Genomic DNA, 25377 nt, shown 5'->3' on the forward strand with positions numbered 1-25377 from the left:
CCACTGTGTAAGCCACTGTGTAAGCCACTGTGTAAACCAATGTGTAAACCACTGTATAAGCCACTGTGTAAGCCACAGTGTAAACCAATGTGTAAACCACTGTATAAGCCACTGTGTAAGCCACAGTGTAAACCAATGTGTAAACCACTGTATAAGCCACTGTGTAAGCCACTGTGTAAACCACTGTATAAGCCACTGTGTAAGCCACTGTATAAGCCACTGTATAAGCCACTGTGTAAACCAATGTGTAAACCACTGTATAAGCCACTGTGTAAGCCACAGTGTAAGCCACTGTGTAAGCCACTGTGTAAGCCACTGTATAAGCCACTGTGTAAACCACTGTATAAGCCACTGTATAAGCCACTGTGTAAGCCACAGTGTAAGCCACTGTGTAAGCCACTGTATAAGCCACTGTGTAAACCACTGTATAAGCCACTGTATAAGCCACTGTGTAAGCCACAGTGTAAGCCACTGTGTAAGCCACTGTGTAAGCCACTGTATAAGCCACTGTGTAAGCCACTGTGTAAGCCACTGTGTAAGCCACTGTATAAGCCACTATAAGCCACTGTACATACAATTCTAGTCAGAATCATGGATACTTTTATCTTAATGTTTATTACTTTTGACATAATACAAACATCAATAATATGAAGCAAGATGTTTGGAATTATGTAGCAAAGACAGAAAAGATGTGAAATAACCTTAAATATAGCTCTCGTTTCTGCTTTTATTCAGTCGTGTTGTGTCCAGTGTCGCTGTTTGATGTTGTTTTTCCAACTCTCCCAATGCATTGTGGTCTATATTGGCCAGTACTTTTCAAGGTGCATTGTGGGAGATTTTGAGTGCACTACTTTAAGCTTCACCTGCTGCACAGTTGGACAGCACTAAATAAAAAAAATAAAAATTAAAAAAAAAAGCCTTGTCTCTGCCTGGAATGTTGCAAAGCGTGGCATTAAACTTCCATAGATACAACCAGGTCGAGTTACAGGTCAGATCTGTGGACATGTATCAAAAAGGGGAAAAAATGCATTTAAATAGTTATTATATAAGAATAAATGAAAGAATTAAAGTGCATTTTAGGAAGATCTTCACCGTTCAGTCATGAGCTGAACATATCCATCGTCTGTTCATGGTCAGTTTCCACTCCCTTGTATCTTGATGACTTCCTGTAATGTTCCTAAACCACTTCCACGCGTCCCCAGTGCCTCATCTTCACTCCACAATTCTTCCTCCATGCCCAGTATGTATGAGTATGTTCCTTATAAATAAAGAAAGAAATGCTCATCCTTTTAATGACACAAGCAGGGTTGATTTCCCAGTATGCTTTTCTGCTGCTTCTCACCGGGAAAAAATGTGGAGAAGGAAGGAGGAGGCTGGAGGAGCACTTTTAATTTTTGGGTTGCTGTCCACGTTGAGGATTTTATTAATAATAGCGTTTCATGTAAGGCTGTATGGAACACATTGGCTTCTGTATACATTATGGTTATCAATAATGTTGTTTTATAGAGTCATAGCAGCAGCTGAGGCCTTCACCCACCAACTCAGAGTGTTTATGCTTGATTTTTTAAATTGATTTTTTATCTATTGATAGAGGCAGAGCTGTCACCATCAATAATTACGTTTTCATCCATGCAATACATGCATTGATTTACATTTTAATTAATGAAATATTTCAAAAAACTAAAGAAAACCTTTTAATTTTGATTCTTGTGTAAGTTGTAGTAGTAGTATTACAATAACACTTAGTGACACGATATAATAAATACAGTTTAATGACCTTAACGAAGCATGAACAAAGACTTAATTCATAAAAAGTTAAGCATGATTCAGGTTTGGTACTACGTAAATAAGACTTATAACTCCTATCCCCTTTGTTAAGTGTGCCTGAATAATTCTTAACTGTCTTTGTGTATCAGAAAAGTACATGTGCATCGATTATGGCGCGGACCGGGGGCATTTTATCAAATTGTCTGACCTGCAGTCCTGTTTTCCAACGGTATCGGAGTGGAACTGTATTACACACGTGAAGTGAAGCGGTGCAAATCTGAGCGTGATCTTCGCACACTGCGGTTGGAGCGGAGCTGGTGCAAGTTTGTAATGCTGAGGTTTCATTTTAGCCATTTCTGATGCAAAACGGAGTTACGCCTGTTGTAAAAGTAGCACATACACAGAGATTGTTGTTCAAAAACACTTTATTTGATTACATTGATTTTACATTTGCAGTAATTAGGCTGTTGTAAGTCAGAAGGGTTAAGGCCAATGCACAAACATCCCTCAAAACTGTGTTTTGTAATATATTCAGTTAGTTACAGAGTGTTTTGTAATATATTCAGTTAGTTACAGAGTGTTTTGTAATATATTCCGTCACATGATCCGATCAGAATGTTCAGAAAGTTGAACATATTTGGGACTAAACTGAAACTAAACTGGGATTAAAACAGCATTATTCCATTCTATTTTATTGTATTTATTTTAGTTTTATTTTACGTATTCTATTTATTTAGTTTATTTTGAAAATGCAGAGAGATGCACATACAATTAGTCACACATTCAGTTAAAAAAAAGTTGTGAATAAAATAAATTGCACATGTCCGACTATGTATCACTAATTAGAGAAGGAAAAAATGCACACACGTCATTATTTATAAGAACTGTTCCTACCAATTCAGTGCAGTTCTTAAAGTCTAGAAATTGTGTGATCAAAATCAACAACGTAGCCTTTTAATTCGATTTTAGGAAAGTAACTGTAGCTGCAGCCTTTCCTAAACCAACAAATAACATAATAAACAGCATTATTCCTAACACCTTGCCTATTTTTTGCTACACAGATACACAACTCTGCACCTGACATACAATTGCACTGCCATCCTTCCTCCACCCGCCCACCGCATCCGTTCCCACCCTCAACCACCAGACCAACCACCGCACGGCTACAGACACTGCAGCCACGTCCTGCCTCTAAATTATCACTGTTTTTAATCGCATTTTTTAACGCACATACAAAGGGCATCGCCAAACCTTCCCACGCCGACTCATCCCTCTCATCCCGGGACACACACACACACGTCAACATGGGCTCGTCCTCTCCGGCGGTGATCGCGGACAGAAGATGCGGCGGCGGCGGCGGCGGGCTCCTGCTGCTGCTGCTCTCGCTCTCCGGTAAGAGCCACAACACATCCCGATGGCTTTGATTCGCCCGATCAACAGTTATTACTATTATTAGAATGACACGCAGCACGACGACATTTGCCAACTCTCCAAAAAAACAACAACCCGCAATGTGTGTTTCCCGTGCGCGTAACGGGGCAAAAGCCGCGCGCTGCTCCCCCTTGTTTTTAAAAAAAGGCCCTCCGTTAGATTTGCATGATCGCGGTTTGCTGTTGGCCACAATTGCTTTTATGATATTTGTTATGGCTCTTTTGGCTCTCCATTCAGCTCGTGATGCTCAATTATGATGCTTTACACCACATCAAACATTTGTTGCGGTGTGTGCGGTCCCGCTGTGTGCAGAGGGCCCCGCGGCGCGTAATTGGCTCATTATAACGTGTCCAAAATACTATTACTGCCCATCTCATGTGTATGTTTTTTTTTTTTTTAATTCAAGTCTTGCGTTGATCGGACAACGTTAAATGTCATCAAAGGGTTCAAATTGCTTCACAAATGTCTAATAATCCCGACTCTGCGCGTAATTGTCAGCGACGGTAGTGACGCGTCATCGATCGGCCTTGTTAAGAGTGTCACGCTCGTTTGCGTTTGATTGATGATGCGTGGCCGTGAATGGATGTGTCGTGGACGCGTGCGCCAATCAGACGCGGGTTTCGCCGGTCACGTGACATGCAGCTGTGGCTAGAGAGAAAACGTCTGTCGCGATACTAACGATTGGAGGGAATTTGCTCGATACTCGACGCCGATTTTTGATGTTTTTGAAACGTTTTAGACAATGGACTGTGATTTTTGACACAGAATAATAGATTTTTTTCTTTCTTTTTTTTTAAGATGTCGTGTGGTCTTATTCATCTTATTCTGGATTGAACTGTATCCCTCTTTCTGCCGATCTGGACGTATAAATACATTCTAAACAGATGACAAACACATTTTGACATGAATATTGAACATTTTACACAAATCAATATATTTTTTACCGGCGAGAACGAATTTCCCGCTCAATCGGAAGTGCAAATCCGTAGCGGAAAGAGGATAGTGTTGGGAATAAGGTGAAGACTAGTTCTGATAAAGCTCAAGAGTGTTTAAAAACTGTCACACTTTGTCCTGTTGATAGGACTTTTTTAGTATTGATACAAATTGCTCACATGTGCATCTAGTTTTGATACTTTTGACAACAGACTTCCTGGTAAATTGGGCCTCTTGATCTAAAGCAGCACTTTTTTACTGAATTATAAAAAAAAATACAGTATATAATTATAAAAGCAAACATTCAGTCCGTCATTGAGGTACTTACGCTCATACTTTTGAATTATTCATTGTGTTGACCACTTTACGGCCTTTGTGTTGCACTCGGCTTTGTTCGTGTGTCAAAAGTGTGGACGCCGCTGCTTTGGATTATAGACATGTTTTAATAATTGTGATTAAATTTCTGCATACAAATATGTATAAAAGCTATAAAACTCCCTTCAGTCGCAGTTGAGATTGCGTGAAATGTCTCAGTTAGGGCTTATTATTCAATTTTAAAAGAATAGAAATGTCTGTTATTTTGCTTTCTTTTCTTATATGTCTTTTAAATGCAAAATGTTTTAAAATGGATGCGCTGTTATGTCTTTACTTTGGCCCAGGTCACCTTTGAAAAAGAGGTCTTGAGCTCCACCCGGTTAAGTTCAGGTTGAATAAATAAATATAAATATATCTAGGTAGGGTGCATTTACATGGTCAAAAAATAATTCTGATTACTAGAAAAATCAGATGACCCAATGATTAGATCAGATTTTTGTTGTGTAAGATAAATCTGATCATCAAAAACACTTGTGCAATTCATTTCAAAAGAAAATCACTCTTAATAACTTTAATGTTCTGTTTTATTTTAGTCTTTGCCACATTAGTTTGCCCTTTTTTCACCATTTTCCCTGTCAATACCTGCACAGTGTGAACAATCAGAGAGAAATCAGATTACTCACATCGGATGTAATGTTTGGATGATCTGATAACTCCAGAAATCTGATCATTAGTATTCTAAAATGTTTGATTTATTTCTGATAGTTCATTCTTGTACAGGTTTTGTCAGGGACCAACAAACAAGGCAAAGATTAAAAAAGACAAATTGTTAACAATTCAAATATCCATCCATCCATTTTCTTCCGCTTTATCCGGGGCCGGGTCGCGGGGGCAGCAGTCTGAGCAGGGACTCCCAGACCTCTTTCTCCCCAGAGACTTCCTCTAACTCCTCCGGGGGGATCCCGAGGCGTTCCCAGGCCAGCCGAGAGACATAGTCTCTCCAGCGTGTCCTGGGTCTTCCCCGGGGCCTCTTCCCGGTGGGACATGCCTGAAACACCTCCCGAGGGAGGCGCCCAGGAGGCATCCGGAACAGATGCCCGAGCCACCTCAGCTGGCTCCTCTCGACGTGGAGGAGCAGCGGCTCTACTCCGAGCTCCCCCGTGTAGCCGAGCTGCTCACCTTATCTCTAAGGGAGCGCCCAGCCACACGGCGGAGGAAACTCATTTCGACCGCTTGTATCCGCGATCTTGTTCTTTCGGTCACTACCCAAAGCTCATGACCATAGGTGAGGGTAGGAACGTAGACCGACCGGTAAATTGAGAGCTTTGCCTTTCGGCTCAGCTCCTTCTTTACCACAACGGTCCGATGCAGTGATGCGGTCGATGTGTTCACTCACGTTCCATCCTTCCCTCACTCGTGAACAAGACCCCGAGATACTTGAACTCCTCCACTTGGGGCAAGGACTCCCCACCCACCTGAAGAGGGCAAGCCACCCTTTTCCGGTCGAGAACCATGGTCTCGGATTTGGAGGTGCTGATTCTCATCCCAGCCGCTTCACATTGGGCTTCAAACCGTCCCAGTGCATGTTGCAGGTCCGGGTTTAATGGAACCATCAGGACAACATCGTCTGCAAACAGCAGAGATGGAATCCTGTGGTCCCCAAACCGGACACCCTCCGACCCCTGACTGTGCCTAGAAATTCTGTCCATAAAAACTATGAACAGAACCGGTGACACAGGGCAGCCCTGGCGGAGTCCAACATGCACTGGGAACAGGTCTGACTTACTGCCGGCAATGCAAACACAGCTCCTGCTCCGGTCATACAGGGACCGGACAGCCCTGAGCAAAGGGCCCCGGACCCCATACTCCCGGAGCACCCCCCAAAGGACACCCCGAGGGACACGGTCGAAAGCCTTCTCCAGAGCCACAAAGCACATGTGGACTGGTTGGGCAAACTCCCATGAACCCTCGAGCACCCGATGGAGGGTATAGAGCTGGTCCAGTGTTCCACGACCGGGACAAAAAACACTCTGCTCCTCCTGAATCCGAGGTTCGACTATCGGTCGGATTCTCCTCTCCAGTACCTTGGAATAGACCTTACCCGGGAGGCTGAGGAGTGTGATCCCTCTGTAGTTGGAACACACCCTCCGGTCCCCCTTCTTGAACAGAGGGACCACCACCCCGGTCTGCCAGTCCGGAGGCACGGTCCCCGACCGCCACGCGATGTTGCAGAGACGTGTCAACCAAGACAGTCCTACAACATCCAGATACTTTAGGTACCCAGGGCGGATCTCATCCACCCCCGGAGCCCTGCCACCGAGGAGTTTGCGAACAACCTCAGTGACTTCAGCTTGGGTGATGGATGAGCCAGCCTCCGAGTCCCCGGTCTCTACTTCCTCTTCGGAAGACGTGACTGAGGGATTAAGGAGATCCTCAAAGTATTCCTTCCACCGTCCGACGACATCCCCAGTCGAGGTCAGCAGGCCTCCACCCGCACCGTAAACGGTGTTGGTGAGGCACTGCTTCCCCTTCCTGAGGCGCCGGACGGTTTGCCAGAATTTCTTTGGTGCCGACCGATAGTCCTCCTCCATGGCCTCCCCGAACTCCTCCCAGGCCCGGGTTTTTACCTCTGCGACAGCACGAGCTTGGCCTGCCGATACCTGTCGATGACCTCCAGAGACCTACAAGCCAGAGTGGCCTGATAGGCCTCCTCCTTCAGTCTGACGGCATCCCTTACTTCCGGTGTCCACCACCGGGTTCGGGGGTTGCCGCCACGACAGGCACTGGAGACCTTGCGACCACAACTCCGAACAGCCGCATCAACAATGGAGGCGGAGAACATGGTCCACTCGGACTCAATGTCCCCAGCCTCCCTCAGGATATGGGAGAAGCTCTCCCGGAGGTGAGAGTTGAATACCCTACTGACAGAGGTCTCCACTAGATGTTCCCAACAGACCCTCACAATGCGCTTGGGTCTGCCAAGTCTGTCCGGCTTCCTCCTCCGCCAGCGGATCCAACTCACCACCAGGTGGTGATTGGTTGACAACTCTGCCCCTCTCTTCACCCGAGTGTCCAAGACACGCGGCCGGAGGTCAGATGACACGACAACAAAGTCGATCATTGACCTCCGGCCTAGGGTTTCCTGGTGCCATGTGCACTGATGAACACCCTTGTGCTTGAACATGGTGTTCGTTATGGACAAACTGTGGCTAGCACAGAAGTCCAATAACTGAACACCGCTCGGGTTCAGATCGGGGAAGCCGTTCTTCCCGATCACCCCTCTCCAGGTGTCACTGTCATTGCCCACGTGGGCGTTGAAGTCCCCCAGTAGAACAACGGAGTCCCCGGTCGGTGCACTGTCCAGTACCCCTCACAAAGGCTTCAAGAAGGCCGGGTACTCTGCACTGCTGTTCGGCCCGTAGGCCGCCACAACAGTGAGAGACCTGTCCCCCACCCGAAGGCGGAGGGACGCGACCCTCTCGTTCACTGGGGTAAACTCCAACACGTGGCGGCTGAGCTGAGGGGCTATCAGCAAGCCCACACCAGCCCGCCGCCTCTCCCCGCGGGCAACACCAGAGAAGTGGAGCGTCCAGCCCCTCTCGAGGAGATGGGTTCCAGAGCCCAAACTGTGCGTGGAGGTGAGGCCGACTATATCTAGTCGGTATCGCTCAACCTCCCGCACAAGCTCAGGCTCTTTCCTCCCCAGCGAGGTGACATTCCATGTCCCCAGAGTTAGTCTCTGCGTCTGGAGTTATTTTAAAATCCATTGACTAAAAACAAATAAAAATAAATTATCTATTTATTTGGTTATCTGATTATTCTTGTTATCTGATTTGTACTGACCATGTAAACATACACTGTTAATTGTTTTATCAATATTTTAAAGGTCTATATGTAATTTATATGGAGTCAAATAAATACAATAATATATCTACCGAGCAAGAGAAAGGACCTTGTTGATTTCGCAGTGTTTTTAGTCACAGCACGCTTGGGTTGAAAATATCACCTGTTCAAATTTCCCCAAATCAAACTGTTAAGAAGAAGACAAACGTGTAATGTAGCAAATATCATAAACGCCACTGTGTCTGTGTTGGGTTTGCTTTTTTTTGGGGATCAGAAGTTTGCTCAGGACAATAAATGAATTGTCCATGTATCATTTAATCCATATATGAATCAAACTTTTTTTTTAAGGCTCTTGTGTTCGACAGGACGCTGGTTATGAATCAAGAAGCTTTAATAGAACTGCAACTAACCATATTATATACATTTTTTTCAATTATCAACAAAGTGTATTATTCATAAAAATCTGAAATAGTTCTTTTTTATATATATATTTTTGCCACTGTCTTTGTTAAAAAAAATAGTCCAAATTAGGATTAATGATCAAAATACAACTATTTTTATTCGTCATACTTAACTAGTCAGGATTAGTTGATTCGTTGTTGCAGCTTTTCTAAACTAAATCATAAAGTTTTGTGTTTTTTGAGCTGTTCCCTTCTGTTACACTTACGGCACGTGTCCAGCAGAGGGCAGCATCATCCAAAAGAACCACAGCTCTGGGCGCAGGCTCCATCTGGAAGAGCAAAGTCAGACTACAGTAAAGTGACATGTATCGGATTCACTCTGCATCTGTAACACTGTAGAAACTTTGAGGCTGCGCTCAGCGGCGCTGTGGCTTAGTTGGTCAAAGCGCCTGTCTAGTAAACAGGAGATCCTGGGTTCGAATCCCAGCAGTGCCTTTTTGTGAAGGAGGGTCTTAATCTGGTCACATACAGTGTCATAAGGGATTTTACCTTTAACTGTGGACATAAAAAACAAAAAAGGTGGAACATAACCAAAGCCTCAAGTAGTTCCTTGTCCTGCAACTAACTATTATTTTATTAATTAACTAGTCAAATGATTATTTCTATGGTACATCGAAACTTTTTAAAATATATTTTTGTATTATTATTTATTCATCTATTTATGTATTTATTATGTATTTATTTTTTATACTTTATTTATTTTTCTTCTAATTTATATGTATTATATAATTTTCATTTTTCAATATATAAAACATAAATCAACAAAAACAAACAGGACAAAACCAGAGAGAACAGAATAAGTCTGTTCCACTTTTTAAACTCCAGACACATGTATCTGGTGTAAGTCAGTTTAGGGTGTGCCACCTGCTTGTTTCAATGAATACCTTAAATACTCCACAATATGGCTTTACAGTTATGTCCATGACCCACCAAGCAGAGCTACTGGTCTGGGGTCTCATTTATAAAGCCAAGTGCGTACGTCTCTTCCCATGCAAAGTTTGGGCTTTATAAAAAGGCAAATTGACCTAAAATGAGCGGTTCAGTGCCATAATTGCTGAACTTTGTCAAATCGGGGCTTTAAGAGAAGAGGCAGAAGGTGATCTGGACTCAGAGAGATGAACAATCTGTGTAGAGCCAACCGTTTTTAAAATAAAAGCTAAAGTATGTTTTTCATTGTTTTTTTTGGGCAATACAAATAAGACAATTGCAAGATTGATAGATTTACTGCCAAACTGTGGAACATTCCAGACAAAACAATTGCATCTCATTGGAAATAAGCAGGTAGCGGACGCCCAGGAAAGTCACATAGAGCACTTTTTAGTAATTAATATGACAAAATAACACTGTTCAAGTACAACCAGGTACAAAACAAATGCATATAATACAATAGGGCTGCACGACTGTATAGTATTTTTAGAAGTATTGTGATATAAATTTGAAAAGTAGGATTCTGTTCCGTAAAAAAGAATATTGACTAAAATCTGAACTGATAAAACTAAAACATGAATCCCGTTTTGTAAAGCTCTCAACTAAAAGTACAATATTGTTCTATAAAATGACAGCCTTTGCGATTTGATAATTTTGCACCAGCTCAAATTACAACTCCATTCGAATGTGAAAAAATGAACAAAATGTGAACAAAATGATCTAAATAAAATAAAACTCTGCCAAATAATCTTTTTTGATCCGATTTGACACCGGTCTTCACTTACAGAGAGTGATCGGAGATTGAGTTATGTGGTATCCGGGAGAGTGAGGGATTCCGGGAAACACCACCTGATATCTCACAGCGTGCCGCAGTGGCTGGGCCTGCTCGTGTGCGCTGCGGTAGCATTAAACAGATCGTCCCGTAAGCAGAGGGCGTCAGAGACAGGCCGTTATGCACCGCACGGCTTTGGATGTGGACGGACGTGAGCAACAACGTGATTCATCCAGTGGAAATGCTGCTTTCCCTCTGTTACAGTGACGTTTGCTCAGTCACAGTCCTTAATGTGGATTCTTTCTTTTACCATAAGCAGAAATAACCAGTAGAGCTGCACGATTTGGGAAAAATATGTAATTAATTGTGTCAAGTATTACATTTGGGATTCATGTTTTATTATCTGACTGTTTATGCTGCTGCTAAAACTGTTATTGTCTCTAACACGTGCTGTTACTGTGCTAATGTTTACGCAGTGGTTATTTATTGGGGTTTGTTTTATTGCACTTTATATAAAAACTATGCACAGTTTTTTTTTTTATAACAATGACAATAAATCTTGAGGCAATATTTGAAATGTTTTGCCAATTCTTGATTTTATTCTAATTGTTTTTTGATTTTGATTTTGCCCATTTAATATTTCAACTAAATGAGTTGCTAACCCAAGAGATTAAACCTGGATTTTTCAAATTTACAGGTCCAGATATGCAGTTTTGCCCTTGTTTGCACACAAAATGCCTTACATGAAAACATTTATTGAATGGGACATTACACCTTTGTATTTATATTGTACTTTACATAAAAAACATGCACTTTTTTTATGACAATTACAATAAATTATTGACTTGAATTGAAAGAATAATTCAAATTTCACATTTTAAACCCATTTTAAAGGAGAATTGACAAAGTCTGAAATAGCCAAACAGTCATATAACTAGTAAAAGAATCACAACACATTTCAAAACACGTTTGAACAGATCTAAACTACAAAAATAGCGGTTTTATGCAGAATAAAACAGGATATTTTTTTTTGTTTGTCAAAGAAATTATGGTACTTTTATGATTTGCTAATTGTTTCCATACAAATGTTGATTAGATTGCAATTTCATTTGTTTGATGCTTGTGTTTCCTCCGTACATTTTTTGTCGTAAATCCATGTTGAGTTTTATAAATGAGGCCTGTGGTTTACGACATTTCGGACACATAACCCACCTCCACGATCTGAATACCAACAAGCTCATGATACGTTCTGATTTATTGTATTCACGTCGAGAGCCTAGTGCGATCCAAACGTGTCCGGACTGCAGAGCTTACCTGAGCCTGCAGTGCTCCGTGTGGGCGGGACAGTGGCGCCCCCAGAGGATACAGTATGCAGCACACCTCCTCTGGGAATTCAGAATGTGAAGTGAAGACCCCCAATCCACCACATCCGCAGCACTAGAAGATACATTTATATTATTAGCATTGAGATCAAACTAAGTGCTGACAGATAAAGCTAAAAAGCTATTGTTGATTTAGTTTCCCTTCTTTTTAATTAATTTATTTTCTACTTTACATTGATCCATCACATAAAGTTAAGATAAGATAAGATAAAATGATCCTTTATTGTCCACACATGGGGAAATTTCGGTGTTACAACGCAGTAGATACAGAGGAAAAGGACAGATAACTTATAGGAAGTTTCAAAAAAACACTCTTAATAGAAGAACTCTTATAAACAAAACAAAAAAACTCTTATTAACTAAACTCATATCTTAATAGGGAATGGAGGAAAATAAATAAATAAAATAAAATGATAAAGATAAAATAATAATAAAATAAAGTAAAAAAATAGCTAGCATGAGACTAAATAATACTAATACTAATGGTAATTAAACAAAACACTCTTATTTACATCAGTTGTATGCACATGAATATGGCCTTAATTGCTTGTTGGCTCGCAATATACATTTCATGAACATAAACAGAACTATTAATCAGTGCCTTTCTACTAAAGAAATAGCCCAATATATTCTTCCAAACCGCATTGTCTTGAAGCTCTTAAAGATGTGATTAAAATGGTTCAAACTAGCACTAAAGTCGACTAAAGACACGCCTCATCGACCGCTCGTTTCGTGGACTAAAAGGGGGTCTGGCAAAAGCTCTCAAAACTACGAAGTATCTCCACGTATCTGACCCAAACTGCACTCAAAAGACCACAACTGCAACTGTTTGCACGTAAAAAACATAAGAAAATATGACATGTATAGACGGATTAAGCTCACGAGTCATTCAAAAAAAATGACGGTTAATTCCCTCCGTATCGTCTCCTTTTTGCTGCCGTCCCGTGTAAATCATTTGAATCTGAATGAGAGAAATATCGACTGATGAAGTCGCGGGTCGGCTACAACACCATCGACCGATTAATCGACTAAACGACTAAAGGATTACAAGCTCAAACTGACGGTAATGCAGATATATTCAAGTATTTGCTATTGCTGACCCATTATACAGGTCTAACTCTACATTTAACAATATTAACTCAAACGCGCACACAATATAAATCATGCTAACAAAAGAAAGAAAAGGAAATATTGTAAGAATTCCATTTCATTTGGAAAAGTAGAAGTGGGAGTGAGCAATTTCAAAATAAACTCTCCAGACAAGACTGTGGCAAGACATCAACATTGTGTTCATAAATATCTATAAATGACGTGGTTGAGGGTCATAAATGTCACTTTTAAACTTGTTTGGAAGATCACGCTGCAAGGTTCTGGTCTCATCATTATTTTACTCTTATTATTCTTTGTTTTATGTTGGGCCATATCGTTAAAGCAAATTACTACGCTGACAATTAACCTTTTCTGATTTATTTTAGATCAATTTGCAGCGTTTTATTTATATCTTGAAAAAGTGAGGTCGCGATCTCTTCTTACCTGGTTAAATAAAGGTCAATGAAATAAAATAGCTGGATACGTTTTATACTCCATATTCAAATTTTGGACACCAATAATAATTTTGCAATACCTTATTTGTTTCATTTCCAGCATCTATTTGATGCACAATCTACAGCTGATTTTCAATGCCGGCCGGAGAAACAATAGAATCTTAAGCATTTTACGATGTCCATAACCATTTTTTAAAGCAACAATACCTGCTTTCATTGTAGTAAGACTTAAATTAAGGTTTAAGAAAGTACGACTTTAAATGCTAGTCATAATAAAAAAAATAAAATAGAAGTAAGTTCAAAACTATACTACTACACCAGCAATTCAAATGTGTTTATAATGTTAGATGTTGTGGTCTGGATTATGTTTTTAGACAATTCAGTCATTTTGTACCTGTTCCTGCAAGTCTGTAAGTTATCATAAGAAAGTAAGTAAGTAAAAAAACAAAACTGCCATGTAGAGCTGAACAAGAGAAATGTGTTATATTAATTTAAAAAACAATAATGATAAAAGAAAGAATAAGGTGAGAATCTAACAACAGACTTGTCCAATCTGCACGTAAAGATGTTTTATTATTCACATTAACCTGCATCAATATTTTTGTATTGGATATTGTAAATGTACAGTCCTTTTTCTAACAATGTATTTAAACTCTTTCTTAAAAATTGTCTCTTAAAGTAGCACCCGGAACTTTAAAATATTGAACTTGACAAGCCTTTGGATGGATCACGCTGAAGGATTTATCTAATTCTGATTTTATCTCCAAAAATGTAGGCAACATTTCAAATTGTATGCCAATTTTTATTATATTTTTTGCCAATTCATAGTAAGATCTGGTTAACTCAAATACTAAATAAGATTTTTTCAGTATCTAATATTTCAACTAAATTAGAAATAAATAAATGAATTGTGTCCCAAATATTTAGTTTTGGCCAAGTTTGTACACAAGATGTCTTATTCTCACATGAAAACACTGAGAAAGCTTCAAATCAATGTCTCTAATTCTCTCTAATCTTTATTTCTTTATTCAGCTGCAGTGTCACGACTTGAATGCACAGATTTGTCTGATTAAGAGAGAGTTTTTGTATAAAATCAAACCCTTTAGAGATTTTGTCGTTGGGAGAAAACAAACAAACGTAGACTGAATTGGCGTTGATCTCGTGGCCCGTGCTCCGAGGTGTTGTGTCGCTGAGTGGCTGTGGGACGGTGGGACGGTGGGACGGTGGGACGGTGGGACGGTGGGACGGTGGGACACAGGGAGGGGCCGTGTTCTCTGCAGTACCTCCTCTGTGACCGTCCCAGCATTTTGTTTCCTTCAGTTTCTCTCTCTCTCTCGCTGACTCAGCACGAGACAGCGTCACTCCGTCTCTCACAGTCTCGACGTACACGTGATGTTGTGAAACGTAGTCGTATCGAGGGGGACGATGTGTGGATATTGTCTTTGTTTAGAGACCGAACATCACAGAAGAAAACTGTTTTGTACTGTCTTGTTCAGTTTGATTTTTGCACAACTTCTTAAAAGTCTAATATTGTGTTAACAAATGAACTTTTACATTAGAATGGAGGGTTCAGACTTTTTTAACTTTTTTTTTTACGGCAATGATTTAAAGTCTGTCTTGTTTATATTCAACCTTTTTATATTTAGTCTAATCAACTAAACTAGTAAAAATGTGCAGCTTATTTATTCTGTCTCCTTCTCCAAACCTAAAATAAAATGTGTAAACCTCAGTATTTTTTCATTTCTTTATCCAAACACTTTGACAATAAATACTCCTTGTTTATGTCAGTATTGATATTGCCAACAATTGCTTTGAAAGTCTTGCACTAACTTCCATTTTTATACCTTTTATACCTTTCATACAATTTTTAAACACCATGTTCTGGGTATAGCTTGGACAAATCCAATTTTTACAACAAACTGCAGTAAATAACAGCGAGTACAGTTTCTCTGTCATCTTAAACATGGCTTTCTTGCACTCATTTCCGACTGCAAACGTGCCTTCTTGCCTGATTTGCATTACCCAAAGGAATATCAAGCTAATCAATACGTCCTACGCGCCTTTACGAGCCGCCTCGAGTGTCGCTGCGCCGCTAACCATGCAAACAGACAGGTCAGCGCGATCGGCGACATTGACGTAACACCACCAGCCGCATTAGCTCGCTGCTGACTCTGCACACCGCTCACAAAAAAAAGGAGAAATAAAAGAGGTGCGGAACGGACCCCCGACCCGTCCATTCATATAGGTCCTGGCTGTGAGTTGTACGTTTGTGTTAAGTATAGATGTGAATGTTGGGAGGGTGGAGGAGAAGCGGTGGTGGTGGTGCATGCAGAGGCGATGGTGCTGCATTGGGAGGCCCGTCTGTGCTGCTGCTGCTGCTGCTGCTGCTGCTGCTGGGGTTGGTGCAGGGGCGGTGGGAACGGAGCCAGGAAAAGAGCGGACTGCAGAGGAGACTACGGCAGAGTCCCAGCACGGAGCAGCAAAGATTGTGTCTGGGGAGAGGGAGAGCGAGGGAGGGAGAGCGGGAGAGCGGGAGAAGGGGAGACATGGATTCCTTGCATTTTGTGTGAGCTGTTAATTGGGGGGGGAAATGAGCTGTACTCTAACTTGTTTTGTGCTTTACAAGCTTGGGCAGCACAATTAATCGGAATCGAATCAGAATCACAATTGGAATGGATGCAATTAGCAAATCACAAAGGCTGCAATACTTGAAGTACCATCATTTCCTGTCTTATTCTGCATAAAAACGGCCAAATCTGTAGTTTAGGTCTGTACAGACATGTTCTGAAATACATGATTCTTTTATAGCTTGTCAGTTCAAAGGCTTATTTCCGTGTTTTTTTTTAAACCTCCTGCTCGCGATTAAAATGTGAACTTTGATTACAATTGCAATACTGTTCAGGAAAATTGTAATTAGATATTTTTCCCAAATCGTGCAGCCCTAAATTACAAGCTCCCCATTCTTCCTTGTACTTAAAGTGCTTTTTAATGCATGTGTTTTTATGATTTTCTATTACTTTATTTGTTTCTAAATAATAAATAAATTATAGTTTTATTTGTTGAGAAAAGTCATAATTTACATGACAGAAACAACTTTCTTGACCCTCTAAATCTAAAGGGCCTGTCTGCCCTGTGAGGCTGCCAATCTGTGCCATCAGCCCCTGAGACCACCACCATCTCTCATCACAGTCATACATAGGCATTGGTGGAGTGTTTTGCCCAAGTCGGTGTAATTTCTCATTCATCCAATTCATCCTATTCAAAATAGTCATCTGGACACTGTTTCAGAAATTTTAACTTACATCCAAAAATCAATGTTCAGTCTGAAGGAAATGATTTTAGCCGCGAGGGTTGATACTCGCCGGAGCAAAGATTGGTCCTGCCCAACGAGTTATAACTGAAACTTGCCCTGCTCAATGCACGGCTCAAGGAACGACTCATTCAACACAGAAGATACTCAAATTGTGGTTTACAATTGACCGGACATCTTCATCGAAAGGCCACAAACTACACATTTGAAGACAGTGGGATAAGAAATGTAGGCGGGAGAAGAGCAGTTCTTTTTGTGTTAGGAATGTAGCCTCTTTTAAAAAGGAATTGTGGTCTATACATACAACCTCCCTTAAATCTACAACAGCTTCATAAGACCTTTCAGAAATGCAACCAGTAAAATGCTATTGAGGTACTTTACTGCTCTGAAGAGGAGGTTACCAGACCTCAATAGCTGTAATAATGAAATGGATAGACATAAGGGCAGGGCATGTTCCAGTTGTAACACCTCCGCTTGGGGGCAGGACTCATTTTTAGCTCAGGAGACTAGCAGCTCAAACCATTTTCATCCTTTCAAAATGACGTTTGGATGGTTTGAGTTCTAAAACAGATTTATATGACCATGTCTAGCTAAAGGACACAATAGTACTGTTCAGAGTTCACTTCTGTGTCCGCGCCTATGACCTTTTCAACCGCCTCTAACCATCTACGTAACACTAAAACACAGCAGAAAGACAAGAAGCCATTTCAAAAGAATGATGTCACAAAAATAAATCTACTGTAACATATGACGTGACGTATTATTGCCATTTCTCACTTTTATCCGAAGGTTCCATTGTGTTTTCTAGGTTGCTCCAGTATGGACGTGCTGGTGCCCGGTAACATCAATGCACTCAACGGGACCACCATCAAAATCCCCTGCGCATTCACCTCCTGCTACAAAATGGACATCACCAAGTTTGCCATGAACTGGACCTACCAGGAGACGGTCAATGACACAGAGGAGATGGTACTGAGGACTTCTTTATCTCCTTTGTTACTATTTGAACCGGCTACTCTCTCGTTGGTGGTAGAATCCTTATAGACTGATCTTTACTGAGGAGAGAAGATTATTCAACCAAAACTAAGATGACTAATTACTGTATAATAACGACACTTTTACCTTAATAAAGCATGAACAAAGACTTAATTCATAATGAACAAATAGTGTTTAAAGAATGATTCTGTAACTACTTCATTAAAGGGTAAGATCACTATAGTCACCGAACGTAAGATTGTTCTACATCGTTTGGTTTCTGTTTGCATTTATTTTTTAAAGTTAAACACATTAGATACACATATTACTGTCTTTGTATTCATTGTTCCCATCAGACATTTTTTTTCTTTTTTTTTTAAATGCAATCAAACCAGAAAAAATAAGAACATGGAATTGATGGAGAACTACTAATTAAAAGGTTAGGTAGTTACAAAGCCTGAAGCATTTTTGATCAACTCTATGTCTATGTTCATGCTTTATTGAAAGTGTAGTTATTTAACAGTATTACCAGATTGCAGCCTGTGTTTTATTTTTGGTTTTATTAAAAAACCCAAAAACATTCTCCCCGTGCACATGTAGCACCATTAATAAGCGTTCACGTCCAGGTGCAATTGGTCCCGCCCCATATTTCATTCATAAAAAACATACAGGACACATTATAAGAAGCTGAACTACAACAAAAGTACACATAAATACATACACCCTCTGTGGCCTGCTACAATGCCACGGTGCTAATGTCATATTGGCTTTTCTAATTATTCAAATTTTTCCACAGTGTATCAGATGTGTCTTTTTAAACCGCATTGTGAATTGGAATTTAAATTAAAATAGAAGATAAAAGTAACAACCATCTTCTTTTTTTTTTTTAATGGCAATTTATATTCCAGAGAAAATCCTGGGCAAATACAGTATTTTTCGGATTATAAATCGCTCCGGAGTATAAGTCGCATCAGCCAAAAAATGTATAATAGAGAAGAAAAAACATATATAAGTCGCACTGGAGTATGAAATGCGGTTGCAAGTGAGAAAATAACAAATAATATCACATATAAGACGCTCCGGAGTATAAGTATATAAGTATAAATATAAGTATAAGTCGTACCCCGGCCAAAACTATGAAAAAAGGTGCAACATATAGTCCGGAAAATACGGTAAAAGGTTACACCAAATAATTTAACAGCAACTTAACTAACATTTTAGGGCCTTAATGTAGATTTATTATTATGAAACATTGGCAATTCGTGTTACAGTATCCTAGCAAAAATCGAAATCAACCCTTTTTCCAATTTCATCTTTCCTGTCCTCTGTCTGTGTAGTTCATGACGTTCTACAGGAAAAGGGGGATGGTGGCGCTGCGCTCGGACCGCTTTGGGGACCGGGTGATGTTTGCGGGGAACCTGGATAAGAACGACTTGTCCATCACACTGTCAGACGTGCAGATAGAGGACGAGGGCATCTACAACTGCTACGTCCGCAACCCTCCCGACCGCATCCAGGGCCAGGGCGTCATCAAGCTCACTGTAGTCACTGAACGTAAGATTGGGTTTTTTTCTTTAAACCAGAGGGCAACAATTTTGTACTTTAAAATGATCGTGGGCTCAGGGCTTCTCTAATTTGTCGGATGAACTGAAGAAGCTACATCGATGAGTGGCTAAACAAGAAAAAATAAATATATCTAAATGTCCCGGGTTGCTTTGCAGTAGTTTGCAGTATTCACTCGCTAGACAAAACTCAACTCAGCAATTCAATTTCAATTAAATAAATAAATAACTACTAAGTAATTTTACAGAACAATGCATTTACTCACTATCTAAAGAACCACTCAAAACATAGTCTGTTACTTTTGATATTTGCGGGTAAACTTACATTAAATACAGCCAGTGGTGGAAAGTGTACTCAACTACAGTAACATGGCAACAAATGTACTAAGTTACAAGTACTGCTGATCAAAAAAGCAAAACAAGTACTCAATAACAGTAATGCAGTGGTGTGGGTTCAGGGCAATCAAGGCAAGCAGTGATTGACCAATAGGATCTAAAATTACCATGTGTCAAACCTATATTTCAATCCCAAATAAGCCCGTTTTCCCGTCACTTCTGCTACTGAAGCTTGGCTGAGGTCACGGTGTCTTTTACTGCCCTCTACAGGCCGCTGGGCAGTACTACGGGAAGCTTGGTTCTTCTTTTCCCGCAGCAGCTCAGACTGTGGCCTTGTTCAGAGGCCCGTTCATGCTCCGCTCTCTAACATGAGCTTTTAGAGCCCGAGCAGACAGCAGCTTCTTTTAGAGCTCAGCACATGCTCTGAGGACCACACAGCCTCAAACCCATGGATCTGAGCTCAAACCACGCTGAATAAACCTGTGTGAGAATCAAGGACGTTTGAAGGTTTTGCCCTGACTGAGCATGTGCAGAGGAGAAGCGAAGCAACAGCAGCGCCAAGTTTCAATAAACAGACTTAAAAATTATCTTTTAGAGACAAGTCTTTTTTGTAGCTAACGCTCTGTTCATGTTTCGAATAATTAGATGTCAGTTAGTTTTTCAATAGGTTGTTTTATCGATGTTCATTTTTTTATGTTGCACCGATTTACTAAAGTAAGTTCCTATGTTTGTGAATTCTGTTCATTGACAATGGCAATAAACCTTTTGTGATTCTGAAGTACAGGCAAAGCGCTAATTCCTTTAGCTTGTTATTCGCCCTTCACCCAGGGGTTCCAAGCTTACTTTTGCGTGTTTTTTTTTCACCTTTATGCGCAAGTGTTATCCACTAAATATTGATGAAACACCCCGAGTCTGCTTGCCCAGCCATAAAAGTCATCGCACGCTATTGCAGTAACGAGATTTTGAATCAGTTCCTTTCCATCCTTGAATAAAACCGATCTTTCAAGCTCCAATTGACTTTGAAAATGTCTCGTATGCATTAAGACCCTACACAATATTCTGCAGATGTGTAGATGTGTTTCCCCATGCAGCATTCAGACTCACAGATGATGAGTTAGCTCTTTACTTATTAATGGCCATCTAAAGGTCAAACTTAGTCTCAGCAGATCTCTGACGGCGTTGGACTTGCTCAGCTCCACTTCCATTACGCCACGTCACTCCAAACGCAGCCTCCGTGTGCGCTTCACTCCTGTCCTGAATACTTTTCTTCTACTTTGACCAGTTCCCCCGCCCAGAGACTCGACCATAGCCGTGGCCATAGGAGCGTCGGTGGGCGGGGCATTAGCGCTGCTCATACTGTCGATGGTGGTGGTGAAATGCCTGCGCCGGCACCGCAAACAAGAACTGATATCGGAGGAGAAGATGGAGGAGGAGGGCAAACTAGAAGCAGAAGGAGTGGCAGAGGAGGAGACCAAGTAAGGAGGACTACAGATTGTCACTAACTGTAATTAAGCTCCACAATTCTCAGGATGAATTGTTGACAAAATTAGTCAAAAAATGTATATATATAAAGATGTACTTACACTACAGAATGCACTAGCTTGTTAGATGTTTATTTGATCTTGAGTTGGACCAAAATGTAACGTTATATAACATTTCTGAAACTCATCGATTGTTGTTTCTGTCATGCGTAGGCAGCCTTAACAGTACCAGGCTGAGCCAATGGCCTATGACCAAACCACAAAACCTGGTACGTAACACTGTTTTTATTTAATACATTTGCACAATATCATTTTATTTAGTCTGTTAAATTAACCTCATTTTAAACTGGTTGCATTTACACTTTCCTTTGGTTTGATCCTGGTTTAGTCCTGATGAGGTCTCGCTTTGGCCCAGGTAGTGAAGGATTTTGTCTACACCTCCTAAAAGGCATTTAGTTGGATGAGAACCTTAAGAAAGCAGCTGCCAGGGACAGGCAATTGTATCCAATCAGAGACGTTGTTGGAACAGAACCATGTGGAAACAACTGTCACGGTTCACAATGAGAGTTGTGACAGAAAGGGAAGAACTGATGGTTCATGTTCTTCCCTTGTGGTTCAAAATTGGATAGAAGCCATTTGAACACATGTGCTGCAAACTGGATTGGGGAGGAGCATATTTGATGACAAAAATGTGTATCAATACTTGCTAACAAAGTACCAAGCATAAGAAACGGCAGGTATGATGCTACGGAGTAATTCACCGTAAACGAAAAGCTGAAAAGCTGCACCAACTAAATGTATAAAGATATATATATATATATATATATATATATATATTTTTTTTTTTTTACATATATAGGCCACACCTGTCTATAAGCCTCAAGTATACACACATATTTACACTGAAAGATGGTGCACGGTAGTGATAGGGTCCTGGGGTCGGGTTGGGGCGGGACAAGAAACTCTCATTTCATTGTGGGGCAGGTTTAAATGCTGCTTCATCTTTATCTTTGCATTTAGGCATAAATTCAGTTCCACATTAGACTAATTTCTCAGTGAATATGAGTCAGATTATAATAAAACATGCAGCATTTTGAAACATCCTTTGCCCTTGATTTCTCTGTGTGAGCTGATTTATCTGTGTCTTGTCTTCCACGCCTGGCTCTGCTATTATTGTAGGTCCTGTTGTAATCCAGGTTTAGTCCTGTTATAGTCCAGGTTTAGTCCTGTTATTGTCCTGATTTTGGACCTGTTATAGTCCAGGTTTAGTCCTGTTATTGTCCTGATTTTGGACCTGTTATAGTCCAGGTTTAGTCCTGTTATAGTCCAGGTTTAGTCCTGTTATTGTCCTGATTTTGGACCTGTTATAGTCCAGGTTTAGTCCTGTCATAGTCCTGGTTTAGTCCTGTTATAGTCCAGGTTTAGTCCTGTTATTGTCCTGATTTTGGACCTGTTATAGTCCAGGTTTAGTCCTGTTATAGTCCAGGTTTAGTCCTGTTATTGTCCTGATTTTGGACCTGTTATAGTCCAGGTTTAGTCCTGTCATAGTCCTGGTTTAGTCCTGTTATAGTCCAGGTTTAGTCCTGTTATTGTCCTGATTTTGGACCTGTTATAGTCCAGGTTTAGTACTGTTATTGTCCTGATTTTGGACCTGTTATAGTCCAGGTTTAGTCCTGTTATAGTCCAGGTTTAGTCCTGTTATTGTCCTGATTTTGGACCTGTTATAGTCCAGGTTTAGTCCTGTCATAGTCCTGGTCTAGTCCTGTTATAGTCCAGGTTTAGTCCTGTTATTGTCCTGATTTTGGACCTGTTATAGTCCAGGTTTAGTCCTGTTATTGTCCTGATTTTGGACCTGTTATAGTCCAGGTTTAGTCCTGTTATAGTCCAGGTTTAGTCCTGTTATTGTCCTGATTTTGGACCTGTTATAGTCCAGGTTTGGTCCTGTTATAGTCCAGGTATAGTCCTGTCATAGTCCTAGTTTGGTCCTGTTATGGTCCAGGTTTGGTCCTGTTATAGTCCAGGTTTAGTCCTGTTATTGTCCTGATTTTGGACCTGTTATAGTCCAGGTTTAGTCCTGTCATAGTCCTGGTTTAGTCCTGTTATAGTCCAGGTTTAGTCCTGTTATTGTCCTGATTTTGGACCTGTTATAGTCCAGGTTTAGTCCTGTTATAGTCCAGGTTTAGTCCTGTTATTGTCCTGATTTTGGACCTGTTATAGTCCAGGTTTAGTCCTGTCATAGTCCTGGTTTAGTCCTGTTATAGTCCAGGTTTAGTCCTGTTATTGTCCTGATTTTGGACCTGTTATAGTCCAGGTTTAGTCCTGTTATAGTCCAGGTTTAGTCCTGTTATTGTCCTGATTTTGGACCTGTTATAGTCCAGGTTTAGTCCTGTTATAGTCCAGGTTTAGTCCTGTTATTGTCCTGATTTTGGACCTGTTATAGTCCAGGTTTGGTCCTGTTATAGTCCAGGTTTGGTCCTGTTATAGTCCAGGTATAGTCCTGTCATAGTCCTAGTTTGGTCCTGTTATAGTCCAGGTTTGGTCCTGTTATAGTCCAGGTTTGGTCCTGTTATAGTCCAGGTATAGTCCTGTTATAGTCCAGGTTTGGTCCTGTTATAGTCCAGGTTTAGTCCTGTTATAGTCCAGGTTTGGTCCTGTTATAGTCCAGGTTTGGTCCTGTTATAGTCCAAGTTTAGTCCTGTTATAGTCCAGGTTTAGTCCTGTTATAGTCCAGGTTTAGTCCTGTTATAGTCCAGGTTTGGTCCTGTTATAGTCCAGGTTTGGTCCTGTTATAGTCCTGTCATAGTCCAGGTATAGTCCTGTCATAGTCCTGGTTTGGTCCTGTTATAGTCCAGGTTTGGTCCTGTTATAGTCCTGTCATAGTCCAGGTATAGTCCTGTCATAGTCCTGGTTTGGTCCTGTTATAGTCCAGGTTTGGTCCTGTTATAGTCCTGTCATAGTCCAGGTTTAGTCCTGTCATAGTCCTGGTTTGGTCCTGTTATAGTCCAGGTATAGTCCTGTTATAGTCCAGGTTTGGTCCTGTTATAGTCCAGGTTTGGTCCTGTTATAGTCCAGGTATAGTCCTGTTATAGTCCAGGTTTAGTCCTGTTATAGTCCAGGTTTGGTCCTGTTATAGTCCAGGTTTAATCCTGTTATAGTCCATGTTTAGTCCTGTTATAGTCCAGGTTTGGTCCTGTTATAGTCCAGGTTTAGTCCTGTTATAGTCCAGGTATAGTCCTGTCATAGTCCTGGTTTGGTCCTGTTATACTCCAGGTTTAGTCCTGTTATAGTCCAAGTTTAGTCCTGTTATAGTCCAGGTTTGGTCCTGTTATAGTCCAGGTATAGTCCTGTTATAGTCCATGTTTAGTCCTGTTATTGTCCAGGTTTGGTCCTGTTATAGTCCAGGTTTGGTTCTGTTATAGTCCTGGTTTAGTCCTGTTATAGTCCTGGTTTAGTCCTGTTATACTCCAGGTTTAGTCCTGTTATAGTCCAAGTTTAGTCCTGTTATAGTCCAGGTTTAGTCCTGTTATAGTCCAGGTATAGTCCTGTTATAGTCCAGGTTTAGTCCTGTTATAGTCCATGTTTAGTCCTGTTATAGTCCAGGTTTGGTCCTGTTACAGTCCAGGTTTAGTCCTGTTATAGTCCATGTTTAGTCCTGTTATAGTCCAGGTTTGGTCCTGTTATAGTCCAGGTTTGGTTCTGTTATAGTCCTGGTTTAGTCCTGTTATAGTCCTGGTTTAGTCCTGTTATACTCCAGGTTTAGTCCTGTTATAGTCCAAGTTTGGTCCTGTTATAGTCCAGGTTTAGTCCTGTTATAGTCCTGGTTTGGTCCTGTTTTAGTCCTGATATGAAAGTATATCAATTTGATGCTAAGATTGGCTGAAACTCCTGTTAAAGTCCCTCCTCTTCCAGAATGACATCAACATTATCACATTGATAATCGGTAATCGCTAATAAACCTGCCTGATGAACAACCCTGAGTTAATAGTTTCATTTTGTTTCTCTTCTTTTCCAGATCCTCTCCCTGAAGCTGTTTAGTAACCACCGCTTGATCCTTCTATCGGCGAGCATAGAGCCATTAGCATGTCTGTCCATCACCAGTGTGCTTCCATAAGTGTGTGTGGGAAACTCAACTGTGCATTTCTATCTAACAAGTCTTAATGTCTTTTATAACAGGCCAGGGACCACTTGTGCAAATAAGTTCACCGTTAGTTTAGGTGCACCAGACAGAGCCAGTTTCTAGTTTTGATATAATGTTCATAGTCTTAACAGGTTGTGAAATTGAAGGCATCCACAATGTTTATTAGTATTTTTTTTTTTTCTTCAGAAATCTGCTTCTGT

General features: G+C 40.8%; 1 protein-coding gene and 1 non-coding gene across 3 annotated transcripts; both read left to right on the forward strand.

Moving 5' to 3' along the window:
• The first annotated feature begins 3067 nt into the window (after positions 1-3067).
• LOC140370584 (sodium channel regulatory subunit beta-2-like) lies at positions 3068-25328 on the forward strand. 2 transcript variants are annotated; one of them, XM_072457769.1, is made up of 6 exons: positions 3068-3159; positions 17494-17654; positions 18998-19214; positions 20841-21033; positions 21253-21308; positions 25052-25328. In XM_072457769.1, exons 1-5 carry the CDS (start codon positions 3072-3074, stop codon positions 21260-21262), a joined length of 669 nt encoding a protein of 222 aa, XP_072313870.1. In that variant the 5' UTR covers positions 3068-3071; the 3' UTR covers positions 21263-21308; positions 25052-25328. The 2 variants fall into 2 exon arrangements, with proteins under 2 accessions (XP_072313870.1, XP_072313878.1); XM_072457777.1 differs by lacking the exons at positions 21253-21308; positions 25052-25328 and having other exon boundaries at positions 20841-21037.
• On the forward strand, positions 9112-9185 carry trnat-agu (transfer RNA threonine (anticodon AGU)). Its single transcript has one exon. It is a non-coding gene; the product is annotated as a tRNA-Thr (tRNA).
• Positions 25329-25377: the final 49 nt, after the last annotated feature.

The sequence above is a fragment of the Eucyclogobius newberryi genome, unplaced genomic scaffold, assembly GCF_026437365.1.
Source record: "Eucyclogobius newberryi isolate DKJ021-1_F unplaced genomic scaffold, fEucNew1.0.hap1 SCAF_10, whole genome shotgun sequence".
Classification (NCBI taxonomy): domain Eukaryota; kingdom Metazoa; phylum Chordata; class Actinopteri; order Gobiiformes; family Gobiidae; genus Eucyclogobius; species Eucyclogobius newberryi.